Here is a 15,680-nt window from a genome sequence, read left to right on the forward strand (position 1 = left end):
AACAGTCTGTTGATCACTGATGGGAACAAGAGCAATCTCCATTTGCTCATCTATATCTTACCCTTGATGATGAGAAGTGCCGATCCCTGAAGTTCTCAGTTTGGCAGCTCTGAAGATCATCTACTCTCCTTCTTAATTGCTGTTCATAAGAAGCCTTTTCATTGAAATATGTCAGCATTACAGGGAACAGTTGTTGTCAGTTGAGAAATAATTATTGTTCTGTCACATGAGAGAGGGATTGATAATGATTATGTGACAATTTAGTTAGAGGGAGTGACACGTAGTCTCTCACCTGGAATTTCAGATAAGATAATCAGCATAAAAGCAACTTAGTCCAGTTTGCTCCAGTGCCTTCAAGAACTGGTACATAGGTGTCTGTTGGAAACCTCATTTGAAGTTTAAGTTGAAACATCCCTTGAGAGAATAGTCACTTTTAGTGCTGTTCTTTGTGCTATTCTTGTGGCCTTTTTTTTGTGTGTGTGTGACTTTCAATGAAGGTTACATTTTCAGCCATGGTTTTACCTTGCAGATGTAATGAAGGACGAATCGGAAGACTATGTGAATGTAGCACAGATGAAGTAAATAGTGAGGATATGGATGCTTACTGCAGGAGGGAGAACAGCACAGAAATCTGCAGTAACAATGGAGAATGCATTTGTGGACAATGTGTGTGCAAGAAGAGGGAGAACACCAATGAGGTGTATTCTGGCAAATACTGTGAATGTGACAACTTCAACTGTGATCGATCAAATGGTTTAATCTGTGGAGGTGAGAGATGCTTCAGCTTTCTGCAGGCAAAGCTGGTCAGCAGTTAACAAGTCTGTCTTCTCTACCCAGCAGAGTAGGGATACTTAGCTAAAAGATCAAAGCCATTTGATAACAGAGATGAGGATACTCACAGATTTATTGATTACAAACACTTGTCTGTTAATAAAACAGCCCTCTGAACATGCAGTCTGTTTATGCACATTTCACCTTCCTTCAGTCACAGCTCCAAGAACGGTGTAAAATGAACTTGACTTCTGCTGTTTATTACAGAATTACCCTCAGGTATTTCAGTAAAGAAGGCTGAGACAGCTGTCCTGAGATTGTAATGTTGTACTGGCTCAGTGTAAGCACTGTGTCAATAGAAAGAGAGAATGCCCTCAGCTTACTTGTAATAGTGAGTGCTTGACTTTGGTGCTTGACAGGATACCAGTAAACTGCTTGACACTGTTCTGAAAGGTAAGTGAAGACTAGAATGTGCAAGATCCAGAAAAACACCTTAAGCACTTGAAGCAAGACTTTGATGATAGTTAATTCCTGAAATCAAAAGCAATTTAAAAAACATTCAGCAGCCAGTGTCTAAATTATTTTCCTGTTTTGCATGTGGAAGTATCTGGTAGGAGTATAACTACTACCTCAGTGTTGTCTGTGCTGCAAAAATAAAACAGAGAAGCCACTAAGCTCTGAGTGATGAGAATACCTCATTTGTCTGATTTGCTCAGAATCCAGTATTGCTGTGCAAAGGATGGGAGCATGGATGGTGGTGATGTTCCAGAATACACGTGACAGGAAAGTGTTGACTGAAACACTTCATTCATTGGAGAAGGAGGGGTGAAGCCAAAGACCTTTCCTTGTCACCTAGATCAGTTTAAAGGCATCTTGTTGCTTGTGCAGAGAGTGTAAGGAGCGTGAAGTTGGGTTGGTGTGTGAGGTCAGGAGTACAGCAGCTGAATGTTGGTGTCCTGTGGAGCCAAAGCTGTTTCATTTTTCTGTGTTTTGCATACTCAGTTTGTGCAGTCATCTTTTTAGTGCACTCATCTATCACTATACCAATGCTTTATACATTGGTATAGTGATAGATATGAAGACAGGAGCAGTGAATTTATCTGTAGTGATCTACATCCATCCATATTTTCATATAGCAGTCAGTGCATACAAGACTGTGAACTGAAGCAGTGCTGTCATGCTTCTCCACCCAGGGGATGTGGTCATCACATTATACTATTCTTGATCTCATATTCCTGAGCCTTGTTATTTTGTTTATGAAAAGAAATCCAGATGTATAGGAGAGTGGGAAAAGGGGACAAATGCCTGCAAGTAGTCTTTCGAGGAGCTAAAATTTATTTTGTACCTCTTAATTCATTCTTCATTATCTTACCACGGTTTCTTTTTCTTAGACTTAATCTCATTGCAATACCTTTTCACTGCACAGGAAACGGGATCTGCAAGTGCAGAGTGTGCGAGTGTTTCCCCAACTTCACTGGCAGCGCCTGCGATTGTTCCTTGGATACTACACCGTGTATGGCATCGAATGGGCAGATTTGCAATGGAAGAGGAACCTGTGAATGTGGCACCTGTAACTGTACAGATCCCAAATTCCAAGGCCCCACCTGTGAAATGTGTCAGACTTGCCTCGGTGTCTGTGCAGAACACAAGTACGTACCCAGAAAACCAAGTCCCACTTTCTGTGCATTTTGAGTTTGTGATATGTGAGGATTTTTAAAACAAAGCTTTTGATAGTTAAAACTTCAGCTAAGATTTTGCTTAAAAGAAATACAACTGAAATTACTAACTTGACAGTCAATAACTAAACCTAGACCTGTGTGAGCCAGTGAAATTTGCATCCTTCCCTTTGGAAATCCAGATTTTTAGAAACTTAGCATTTTCTGCATGAAAACTTTGAAATATGTTTAGGATTAGTGGCTAAGAGGATTCCTGTGCAACTCACTTCGCTGAGAAAAAGCTTGGTATTTTTAGTATAAAAATCCTGTTCAATCTCCTTTTTTCAATGAATTATTCAGTGATACCCCACTGTAAAGCTTGTCACTGAGTTTGTTCTTTTTAACCTGTGTGTGTTCCACTCAAAGTACCCTGTTCTTACAGTGCCTTCTCTGAGAGTATTCATTTCACAGGTAGAGGTGCTGAAAAAGTTTGGGTTTTTTTCTGTCCTTGAATCCTGTGGGTCATTCAGGGAAAGAGGACTTTATGAAAAGGGCTTTTGTTAATCTCTAAATGTTCTGACTGGTACAACGCCATGTCTTACTTTATTTTTTTCCTAACCTTTATGGCAAAAGGGTTGGGGTTTTTTGGGCATTTTGCCCTGTTTTCTCCATAACATTTCTCGAGATTAAATGCTAGAAATCTTCCATGAACACATTCAAAAGCGCTTCTTCTGTTTTGTTCTTGCCCAGGGACTGTGTTCAGTGCAGAGCTTTCGATAAGGGGGAGAAGAAGGAGACGTGTTCCCAGGAGTGCATGCACTTCAACATGACGCGCGTGGAGAGCCGCGACAAGCTGCCGCAGCCCGGCCAGCCCGACCCGCTGTCCCACTGCAAAGAGAAGGACGTGGATGACTGCTGGTTCTACTTCACTTACTCTGTCAACTCCAATGGTGAAGCCAATGTCCACGTGGTGGAGACCCCAGGTAGGAAGATGATGTTGCCTGTTCCTCTTTTGTTGTTGATTTGTGCAGTTGGGTGCCTCTGGTTGGTTTGGGTGAGTTAAATGCATTCAGAAATGGGTGCTTGTTACCTGAGTGACAGTTGTGCATGTCCAAGTAGAAAAAAGTTTTAGAAAAACATGTGTCTCCCTAGATCTAGATTTTTCAAACCCTTGGGCTGATAGAAACAGTTTCTATTTTTTAAAAGCAAAAGGTAAATCAGATATGCATATTTGTTGAAACATTTCCTGTTTGCACTTGATGTACTCTGACTTTCTTTATCTCTCCTGTAGCAAGTCCTATTTAGATAAATTTTGATAATTTTTTTACTAGGCTTCTGCTACAGGTTTAAACAATGGTGTCTGTGGGGTTTTGTTCCTTTTTTTTTCTTTTCCTTTTTTTAATAATTTAGGATTAGTCTACGTGAAATTGTGTACTATGCTGCCAACTGCTTGAATTTTTTTATGCTGAAAACCTTTGCTTTGACTTGACTGTGGTACCTTCAGTAATAGATCCCAATGTAATTTTGTTTAGTTAATCCCCGCTAGATCAATCTTCTGATAGGAAAAAAAAAGTGAGAACAATTCTAAAGCTCCATCAGTAATTTACCATTTATTTACCAAGAGTATTGTTAGTTTGAATCACTGGATATTGCATCTAACAGTGCAGAATTTATGGTCCTGTACATTAGCAGTTTGTGGTCTCCTGATTTTTAAAAGCCTGATAGAAAATGCGCACCTTAGAGATTTAGTGCGGTATTGTATACTTGAAGAATTTTCAGAATTGATCATTGTGATGATCATGACTTTAACGCAATCCAGTGGCTAGTGGCTCTTAGAAATAAATACTGCTTCAATTCAGAATGTTTTCAATTCTCTACCAAAGTAGTCCACAGTATAGAGGAGGAACTTGAGCTCTCTCTCCTATGACAAGCTATAAGTGCCCTATGCTTTTGGGGCCTCGCCTTTTCATGTACTAACTTCTGCTGCCTTAAGCTCAAAGGTGAATCAAGCCCATTGTGCACAGGGAGGCACCTTAATTTGTGCCATACAAGTGCTGAAGGAGCAAGCTCTGGCCAGTAGAGCTGTGTTCTGTGGAGCAGACACTTGTTCCTTACTGGCTCCCAAGGAATTCCTGTCGTGTCCCTTCCCACTTCCCTGACTCTTGCAGAGGCAGCTATGAAGATAGGGAGTGTGGGGGAAGCTGTGTTCTATCCACAGTTGTTCTGTTGCACAGGACTTGCATTCATTTGCTTCTGACACCTTCAGTCTGTGCACTGAGCTCTGCAAAAGCCTTTCTTCAGTTTGTGATTATTGGGAATTTTATATTAATAGGGAGTTGGATTTTAATTTGGAGGATTATTATTTCTGTGTCAGCCATTTTAAATCACCTTGCATCTCATCACAGTCTGCAGCTTCCTTGTGAGGGGAAGTGGAGGGGCACATACTGATCTCTGTGGTGACCAGTGACAGGACCTGGAATGGCCTGAAGTTATGTCAGGGAAGGTTCAGGCTGGATATTAGAAAAGGTTCTTCACCCAGAGGGTGGTTGGGCACCTGGAGCAGGCTCCCCAGGGAAGTGGTCAGAGCACCAGCCTGACAGTTCAAGAAGTGTTTACACAATGTTCTCAGGCACACGGTGTGACTCTTGGGACTTCCCTGTGCAGGGACAGGAGTTGGACTCAATGATCTTTGTGGGTCCCTTCCAACTCAGGATATTCTCTGTGTGGGGCCTGTTCTGCTGGTTGGCAGTTGTGCTGCCACAGCTTTGACTTGGAGCTCTTGCATGTTTAAATACAGTTGCTAGTTATTTTACTCTTAATATTGTAAATAATTAGCTTAAGGGTTAAGCAGTGTATAGACTTTATCTTCAGAACAGGTTGTTCTGTTGCTAAGATCAAACACAAATTAGAAGGATGAAAATAAGCTGGAATGTTACAGGATGTACATATTCCAAAAATTCTCTTATTTGAAAGAAAAGTAGTATTGGCATATCTGATATTCAAAATACTGGCTTCAGTACAAAATCAAACATTAATAGCTTCTGGATTTGCATTACCTTTACCATTTTGGAAAATCATGTTTCCCTTGCTTTGTTCCCCAGAGTGCCCCAGCGGTCCTGACATCATTCCCATTGTAGCCGGTGTGGTTGCTGGAATTGTTCTTATTGGACTTGCATTATTATTGATTTGGAAACTACTAATGATCATTCATGACAGAAGAGAATTTGCTAAATTTGAAAAAGAGAAGATGAATGCCAAGTGGGATACGGTGAGTGAAGAAGCTTTTCTATTCATAAAAGCTGCAGTAGCAGAGGAAAAATAGAAGATTTTTGTTCATGTGCTTTAAAGTGTTTCAGATTACAACCAGTCCTATTGGAGAAGTGTTTCTTGAGGCAGAAAAGAGAGTAGTAACTCAGGTTTAAATAACTTTTCAGAGAGGAGATGTGATAGTGACAGAACAGTTCAGCTTTGCAGTTCTACCACGCTTTACAGCCTATGATTAAAACGTTTATTACAAGGATGAGTCACTTCTGTAGAAAGCAAAGAAGAAAATTTTGCACTGATTGAGGAAATCTTGTAAATGCTCGCACAGGGTTAGCTGGGAGACTTCATAAAGTCACAAAATCGTGGCAGGTGCTGGTTTGTTGAAGTCTTCCCAGCTCTTTGTCAACAGAGAAATGTGCAAGGCAAACAAGCCTGTGGTCTATAGGCTTCCATAGACTGCGGAGTCGCTGCCTCTGGGCAGTGTCAGGAGTCTGCTAATCAAGAGCCCCTTCACCACAGTTCTGTAGAAGTCAACGCCCCCATGTGCTTGATAAGAAAATATCTTTTTTTAAAATTGTCCTAGGAAGCCTTTTAGTTTTATTTAAGAAAATTGATTAATCTCGTACTGGGGAAAAAAATTACTAACATTTTATTTTATATATAGCATGATTCTTTTTCAGTGATAGTTGAGAATGTTGCTTTTTTTTTCCTGTTGAATTATTCGACATTGACCATTTCTTTTACTTCAGCAAGAAAATCCAATATACAAGAGCCCTATTAACAATTTCAAGAATCCAAACTATGGACGTAAAGCTGGTCTCTAAGTCTCAGTTTGTATCTCCTTTCATTTTCTTTCCTTTTTTCTCCCTTTGCATGTCACTTCAAACTCACTGTGTGTCACAGTCCGTTAATCACAGTTTGAGTCTTGCTCAGTGTATCTACTTCTGCTGTGATTGTGGGGCTTTCAAGAATGCAGCTTGAACTTTTTTAACTGGTTTTGACAGTGAGGTTGCTTACTTACTAATACTGCTAATACTGGCTTAAACTATTCTACAAGTGATTTTTTAGGTTTTTTTCTAGATGTGTGGATACATAATAGAGCAGCTTCTAGGACCAAAGAATATTTTTGGATTGTAGAGAGACACACAGGGGATGCTTTGTCTTCTAGTTCTTCAAATCTGCAGTCAGTGTGCTTAAAATCAATATTTTTGCTAAGCTAGATTAGATACTCCTAAAATATCCCAGCCTATAAATATCACTGTTTTTGTTGGAATAGCTCTGTGAACAGGCAGAGTAGCATTCCTTTTTTTTGTCAACTGCTTTGGCTTCTTAACCTAGTATAGACCTAGTCTGTAATTAAGGTATGAAATGCATATACTCTAGTAATTTTATAATTAAATCTGCACCTTATTTTTTTCATCCTATTTCTATTGAAACTGGCACTATCACAGTCCTTGTAACCTAGCCAGCTTTAGGGTGTCCATAGATATGGAACATTAATAGGACAGGAGGAAATATCCTTGTCCTCTCTAGATGCATTTTTCACTCAGTTTCTTACTCCCTTCTGAACTCAGCCTGAGCACCTCATTTGATTGGAGCTGCTGAGTTCAGTTCTGTTCACACCCAACACACCAAAGTAACAGCAGTGTCCAGGAGAGGAAGTCAGGGAAGCACAAGGGATGAGTTGATGTCTTCTGCAGACTCCCAGATTGCCCTTCCATGAGTGCTGGAGGTGTTCTCCTTCCCTGGGACCCCCAGCTGCTGGGGAAGGAGGGAGAGGGAAGTTGACAAGGGGAATGGATGTCAGAAGAGCTCCAAGAGAAAGTAGTACAGAGATGAGACTAGAGGGAGGGGAATGAAGAAGTTGTGAGGGCAGCACATCCATTAAACATCCATGGAGTTTTTTTCAGAAGCCAGTGGAAGGGAAGGATCTGTGTCTCTAATTTTATATAGTGTCTGCTGTCTCCCTTTTTCAGTGTTGCATTCAAAAGATTTTGTAAAGGAAAAATAAGGGGAGAAAGCAGAAACTGAGAATATTTAACTGTGACAACAGTTCCAGATATTTTGTGTAGCATTCCAAGCCCTTCCTGAGGAAATACACTTTCCTTTTCTCTTCACAATCATTTCACTTTGCAGTGTGTCCAAAATGGATTGTAAACAACATTCCTTTTGCCTGCTACATCAACCACATTCAGCTCCTTTTCATTTTTCTTCCCAGAGCCAATTATTCTGGGGAGGAAATTGAGTTTTTGGTCCTTTCTAACACTTCACATACTCCATCTGGTTAAGTCTCTGTTACCTGTTCTTCTGCCATTCACTTAATTGTGTACTTTCTGTTGCATGCAGGACAAGCACCTAATAAACCATAACGGTGTGTAACTTCCATTCTGTGCTCTTGTTCTCTACCCTGTGACTCTTCAGGATGTAATGTTTGTTGCTGCCATTTCTCCTCAAAATGTATTTCCTGCAAAAAGCTCTCCTCTGGTGTAAATGGAGAGATTAACTTCTGCCTTTTTGGTTCACTCAGATATGAAGGTTAAAAGTGTGAAAGGGTGTGCTTTGGGTTTTTTCAACATAACTTAATAATTGTTGGTATTCATAGAAATATTAGAAGTCTGGGGAGAGAGGGAGGTGGATTTATTCTTACGGACCACTGGAAAGGAGACAGTCAGAATTGTCGAAGTAGGTGAGCCATGAGATGTAAAACAAGATCCTGCTTTTCCCTGTAGATAAGATTTTCTGGTGGTTTTACATTATTGCCATAGCTTCTCATTTAGATGAAGAGTTGCCTTATAATGTCGAGGCAGGAAAATCATCTGAATTCCCATTATATGAAAATTACACTGTAGTAGATTCCCTCCAGGCGTGTGCATCCGCAAATTAACTTTGTGCAGTTTGTGTGACCCTTCCCCTGTCCCACATCCATTGTCCATACACGGGCTGGGGCTCTGTGGTGAGGGAACTGCAGCACCTGGAGTTTGCCATGGGCCAGGTACTCAGGTGTTTCCCTGGTGCTGGTCCATGGTGGTGCAGATGATACCACAACATCCCAGTGGTGAATGCTCAAGGCAGCTGGGTCAAACAGAGTTCTGTTTGCCCAGGTTCTACTCCAGTCAGCCATAAAAGCTTTGGTGCAGTCATGCTTCTAACAAGTCTAAGGATAAATTTCTTCTGGACTAAAAAGCTGTGTCACAAATTTAAAGCACAAAGCTGCTATCTGTAGTGAATGCCATTACCACTACTGCATGGGGATAGATTGTTGAAGGTGCATTGCTAAGCATCTTCAAACAGACTCCAAATTCAGTCATCTTGAATTTCACAAGTGATAAACACATTTATATTATACACTAATAATAAAATTTAAGAAATTTAAGTCTGTAGTAATTTGATTAGCCTTATTAGCAGCTACTGGTTAAAATGAAAAAAAAAGACAGGAACAGTTCAAAGTGCTCAAAATCGCAGGGACTTGTTCTTCTGAGTTGAGTTTTATGCCTGTGACTTAGGTACTGCTGAGTGATGGAGGTGCTCTGGGTGTGGGAGCAGAGATGCCGTGTTTTCAATCCCTTTCCTGTAAATTGCTGTGTTCAGTGAGCACTGGTTTGTGGCCCCAGGATGGATGGATGGATGGACGGACGGACAGATGGATGGGGCTGGCGGCGCCCTCTGGCGGCCCCGCGCTCCTGGGAAGCAGCTCTGGGACAGCAGCGGGGGCTGGAACTGTCACAGCCAGCTCTTGAATAACGTGTGCATGAGCTTTAACTCTGTTTCTTACAGTGACTTAGGTCTCAAACCCACTATGGAGGCAATTTCAGTGACTGTTGAAACACTGAGCCCCTGCAGGAGAAGGAATAAGAAGGTTAATTGAACACAGAACTATTCTGTGTGATAGTTTCATCTTTATGTGACACTGGACTGAACTGTTACCCTCTGAACAGCCAGTCTAGCTGAAAGTGAATATTGTTGCAAGAACATAGCTCTTTATTCTTGGCTGAAGGTACTTTTAAAAAGTACCTCCATCTTTATTTTGCTCAGTATTTCACCGAGTCTTGTATGTAGTTACTGTTTGTTAATTTTAATTTTGGTTTAAGTGTGCATGGAGTTTTCAGTTGTAGGGGCATGTGGCAAATGTGTTTTCCCTAACTCTGCATGCTTTAACCAGTGTATTTGCTCCAGTGCCATGAAGATAAGGGAGCATTTGAAATCATACTATTAGTCTAAGACATCAAGTTTGGAATCCCATGTTTTAGTGGCCAATTAAAAGACTGGAATGCTTCTAATGTCTGAGAAGATAGACCCTCTGCCAGCTGTGAGGGGCCCTGAGTGAGGGGAGCATCATGATGGATTAGTGGATATTTATTTTAATGAAGAGCTGTCTGCAGGAGACCCTGCCAAGGCAGGGAGGTTGGGCTGTGGCTGGAGCAGCCAGGGCTTCACCAGAAGAGAGCAGGGAAGGAACCTGCAGATCCATCAGGTGCCTGTGTTGCAATTTTAGGCAGTAGAGCCTCAGGAGCCATTTAGCTGATCAAATGTCAGGTTGGGTTAAGCTGAAGAGTTGTGTGAATATTGACTAAATCTCCATTATTTGTACTGGGAACTGAGACACTGACCTGACATGGGGAGACAGCTAGTCAAGTGCTTTATCCAGTGACCTAAATCCCACTGTGTGCTTCTGGGAAGTGCAGGTACAAGGGAAGGCAGGACAGAGTTTCAATATCCTTATAGGGCTTATGCTAAATCAAGAGCATGAAAACTTCAATTCTGACTTCTCTTGAAAAGGCAGTATAATAGAAAACTTGCAATCTTGTTATTCAAATGGTATGTCAAGCCTGATTTCAGGTTCAGATTAGTTGTGTGAGTAGCACCTAGCAAATTTCCAAGTTTTAGGCCTTACCTTTAGACCCACTCCTAGGCTATCTGGCAGAAGTTGTCTCTCTTTTAGAACTAGAAGATGTGAGTGTATAGCCCCTGTATGTGCTGGGGGGAGTCTGTTCTGTGAAATGTTGGAGGCTAAGTATTACACACAGCACAAGTATTACATAATGCCTTGCCATGGAGGAGCTGCACAATAACTTCTACTCTGCACGTGATGCAGCCTCACACTTACAGACTTCCTCTGCATCATAAACTTTATTGGTTTATATTGAAATTTTTAAGATTCCATTAAAACTTGTCAAGGAAATAAGCAATGTACATTGCCAAGAACTTTGAGGCATAAAGACATACTTCAGTACCAGATTAAATCCCTCATCCCTGCATGATTTTCCCATTTCATTTGCATGTTAATATTGCAAACCTTTTGCTAAAAATATTTGCCAAAATATTGCACTGATTAGTTAGTCTGTCTGAGAACTAGCCACATCACATGATTGTCCATGATTTAAAATTGAAAAAAAACCAACCAAATGTTACTCCTCATCCCTTCCCACACCAGTAGATGATACACTTCTAATCAAGAGAGCATTTGCCTAGGAACTGATAGAAAGGGGAAGGGACTTTTGCTGTTACACTGTATTTGTGAAGCACAGCCAGCGCTGAACACCCAGCTCCTCCTTCAGGTGACGCCTATGTCCAGGTGACGTCAACTCAGCTCTTGAGAAGACTGAACAGAGAGCTTTGACTTCCATTGTCTGGCAGTCCAGTTTCTGCCTGGACAGATCTCTTGGATCTAGGCAAGATTGGATGTGCCTCCTTGCTCTTTGCATGTTAGAGAAGCTGGCTGTGAGGAAAAAAAAACCTTTTTCTGTGAAAGGAACCATGAGAGCAGCCACCTCTGTTGTTGGGGTAGAGCAGTTACTCATCCTGTGCTGGGCCTTGCAAACAGAAGGCAGCAAACTTCCCAGGAGCCATGATGGGAAAATTTCACACCAAGTGAGGTTCTTGCTTGCCTTTGGCACATTCTGTGGTATTCCAAGCTGTTTTTCCAGGTTTATGACCCTGAAAAATAGACACCTGGTTTTTGTGCATCCTTTAATTGAGTGTAGGAAAAATTGGTTTAACCTGAATTAGTGTAAATGGAATTGAGTTAATATGGTTGTACAGCCCGTCTCAGATTGGGGTGGGGGAGCTCTGGAGGGACAGAGATTCCCTCACTGTGCTGAAGGGCAGATCCAGCCCTGGCCAGGGCAGCACTCAGGCTCACATCCTCACTGAGCTCAGTTTTCTCAGGAATCAGCTTTGTGTGCACAGAAGAGCTCCATGCTGGCAGACAGCATTCATCTAGGCTGAGGTTCAGGCTGTGCTAAAAGCTCAGAGCTGCACCTCCAGGCCCTTCTAGCAGTGGTCCTTTCTCCTGTGAAGATTTATCTGTTAATTTTGAGTTCAAGCTGTTCATCTGAGGTGTGCAAGGATGTCATAAATGAAGTAAGATGTACTGAGATAGAAGGAAACCTGGGGGAAAAGGAAGCTTAAAATCAGCTGCTTCATTTAGGGGGTTTTAAATCTCCGCAAGACAGATGTAAGCAATTGTTCTGTAGGCTTGTCTCATATCAGTAGAAATAATTGTTTTATTACAGCATCTGCACCAGTACAAAAGTTTCTTTGTTTTATCTGTACATTTTGCTATTCTGGGGGCTGGGGAGACCTGCAGGAATAAAATGAGAATGCCAAGTACTGAATGTTCACTGTAAATATTGACTGTGTATTAGCAAAACACTAGCAGTCTTTCCACGTTGTTTCTAGAATTCAATTACAATGTAAGATAAGCTGTTTAAATGTTTATTATAGCAGAATGGGGTCTGTGGTCAGTCCTGGTGTCAAACAATGGTGTTTACAATTCTGTTTGTCTCTATAAAATGCCCTGGGCTGCAGAGCCCTGGGTGATGGCTCAGCCCCGAGGTTCAGCTGCCTCCAAGGAATTCTGTGGTGCAAATGGAACAGGATCCTGCTAACCCTTTGCTTTATTTATTAGCTGTGCATGCCTTTGTTCAAGTTACTAGAAGGAAGAGTAGTTTGATTTAAGCTGTTTGTGTGTACAAACAAAGCATTAATGGATAATTTCTTATGCAAATTTTTATGCTTCTTGCAAACACAGATCTTTTTTCATATCTTTAAATGTTAATATATTTTTTTTTCTTTTTCTAGGGTGAAAATCCTATTTACAAGAGTGCAGTGACGACTGTGGTCAATCCTAAATATGAGGGAAAATGAACACTGCTTGTATAACTTCACAACACTGTATGCAGTATAGCAACTTTTGTAGTCACAATAAGATAGATTTAGGGCAAGCTGCAGTGATTTTACTAATTAATTACATACAGGTTTGTCTTCCTGTGTGAAAATAGACCTTATGTAATTTTTTTTTTTTTTAATTTTTTTTTTGTTTTGCAAATAAGAGTAATTGGTGCCAGAGGTTGGACAAAAAAAAACTTGAGACTGTGTAGCCTAGTCAGCCCAGGTCACATGGTGCCTTTTTGACCTTTCCCATTCCCGTGTTGTGAATCCAGGTCTTGCTCGGGGCATGGTGCTGCATGGCAGGACTGGGAGGGAAGGGGTTAAAGCAATCAGCATGAGGGCTCTGCCTAGCCATTTAGTATTAAACTTTTTAGCTTTACAGGGAAATCAGGGCTTGAGTTTGCAGATGTAATTAAACTCATGTAGCATGGAGCTGGTGGTTAATTGGTCTTTGACTTGCTAGATGAATGATTAAGTATTTGGTAAGTTGAGTAAGCTGGAGGGGAGCAGTGTACAAGACTGAAAAGCATGTGCATACTTATCTTTGATTTTCAAGTTGCATATTGCCAGGTTATGGTTATGGTTAGAATGAAAAGTTTTGAGAAGAATGTTAAGAAAGAAAAAATAGCTTTAAAACATGTGCCATTACTGAAGAAGTTGCTGACTGGTAACTTACTTAGACTTTTTTTGTAAATTCAAGCCCTGGGTGGCAGTATCATGAAGTACCTTACCAAGACATCCTCAGATCACCTAAGGGCCTTAGTGATGCTGTGTCTTTATTCTGTAATGTTTCTTTGCTTTCAAGCCTGGTGCTTTGTCACCTTCTAATCTTTTAATGTATTTGGTTGCAATTCTTTTTGTAATATTTTTGTATCAACACAAGCTTTGTTTTCCTTTTTTTTTTGAGCAGTCTTAGCTGTAAATTTGCCTTTACCCTGTAGCTAAGATTGCATAGTTTGTCATGTGCAGAGTCACACATCATTCTTGACATGTGCCATGTATATTTGCCTCTGACCGTTCAAACTGCATCATAGTCATATTCTTGTTTTAAGTGCCTTTTTATTTTAACAGATGTTCACTTTTTACAGTGCTATTACTGAAGTTATTTATTAAATAAAAGTACCTTAAAATACTTGATCTCGTCTCTTTATCTTGTAGAAGTTGTTACTATTCAAAAAACCTGAGAATTGCATCTCTGCAAGGTAATAATTGTAATAATACCAAATATGCCCTGAGAGGAGTTAATGTCACACAGGAAGCTGACCTTTAGGAAAACTGACCCCTTATGTAGGTATTACCAGTGCTCCCAAATTAGGCCAATATTTAATTACATGTGCATTAACCTGATTGTGTGCACTCATTATGTTATATATTCTGTACTTTCCTTAACAAGTCTGGTTTCAAAATGCTTTTGTGGATTGGTAGGCTGCTTTTCCACAGAGATGCTGAAGGCTTTGAATGTAAGTGGCCCATTAAGAGAGCTTTTCTAAACCCTTGTCTGAACTGGGTTTCCAGTAGAGGCTCCCAGGCAGATGGAAGCTGCTTAATATCTCCAAGTGAACAGTTGCTTAAATGAGAGAGAGCAGCTGCCATCCTGCAGGATCAGATTCAAGCTAAGTGTCACAGATTGTGGGATTTGCTTTAACCAGGATTGGATGATGCAGCCAAGAGAGAAGATGTAGTTCAAATAGGATAAAATCTAGATGCTGGGAGCCAGGAGTGGTTGTTAATCCTCCTTGGTTTGTAAACAATATCCTCAGGTGTTTACCTGAATTCTGCCAGCTGACAGAGCAGTGAACCCTTACAGTCAGAAGCAGTGCATCAACCCAGAAGACTGTGATCCCACACAAGGCACATGTAAGATCCCAGCAGTTTCTCTGTTTTAAAATAATTACAGTTAATATACCCATAGTCTTACTATCCTTAATCCATCCATCTCCTCAACTCCTATCTAGTAACTGTAGAGCTAAGCTAGAATTGTTTTATGGCAGTTGTAATAATCAGAGTTTCTTATCCTGGATAGAAACTAAAGACAAAATTACAAGTCAGCTAAAGAAACTAATTCTCTGTAATCATGTGGCTTATTGATTACTGATTTTGCAGTAGTACATTGAGCCTCCTACCTTAAAACTGCCTCTAAGTCTGCTTGGAAAGTAGCCTTAGCACAGTCCTGAGCACCTACACATGGGGGAATCTGGACTGATAAACTGATGCTCTGGGGATGCTGATGGGTTTTTTCCTTTTCTGGAAAAGCTACAATATGTTTTCCATAACAAGTAAAAATTCATTCTCAAAGGAACACAGAATGCGAGTAGGATAAAAAGGAGAAGCTTTTAGTTAAGTAAAATACTGATGAAGTAGAGATGGTGAATTTGTTCTAGCTACACACTTCTATTTAGAGAGTGATTTTGAAGCACTTCGGATTTTATTTTTGAAAAATCAGTTGCTGCCAAAGCATTTATCTAACAGAAAGAAAATATTTATTAGCAGCTGTGAATACAACTATCAGAACACAGATTGCTGCAACATAACTCCAGTGAATGTTCATTAATGATAATAAATACATTAACCCCATCTCAATAAAATAGATAAATTGCAGATAGAAAAAAACCACTGTAGGACATAATTTCAAAGTACTTGGGCATGTTTTTAATGAGAGTGCTGACATAGCATACTATCAGAATAATAATACAATCAGAATAATATCAGAAACTAAAAATATGACAATTGTTAGTCAAACCATCTACTATAGTAATGCCTAATTGCAAAATGGGAAAATAAAATTAATTCAAGGAGGTAACTATATGTTTGAATGGAGCC

General features: G+C 40.4%; 1 protein-coding gene across 1 annotated transcript in view; it reads left to right on the plus strand.

The window, feature by feature from the left end:
• The window catches only part of ITGB1 (integrin subunit beta 1), a 43,329-nt gene extending 29,337 nt beyond the window's left edge, over window positions 1–13,992 (plus strand). Inside the window, exons 12-16 of the mRNA XM_030969028.1 lie at window positions 530–768; window positions 2,198–2,420; window positions 3,177–3,409; window positions 5,528–5,694; window positions 12,771–13,992. Of these exons, the coding sequence (XP_030824888.1) occupies window positions 530–768; window positions 2,198–2,420; window positions 3,177–3,409; window positions 5,528–5,694; window positions 12,771–12,836 (928 nt within the window). The 3' untranslated portion in view covers window positions 12,837–13,992. The remainder of the gene's footprint in view (window positions 1–529; window positions 769–2,197; window positions 2,421–3,176; window positions 3,410–5,527; window positions 5,695–12,770) is intronic.
• Window positions 13,993–15,680: the final 1,688 nt, after the last annotated feature.

This window comes from Camarhynchus parvulus, chromosome 2 (genome assembly GCF_901933205.1).
Source record: "Camarhynchus parvulus chromosome 2, STF_HiC, whole genome shotgun sequence".
Lineage (NCBI taxonomy): Eukaryota > Metazoa > Chordata > Aves > Passeriformes > Thraupidae > Camarhynchus > Camarhynchus parvulus.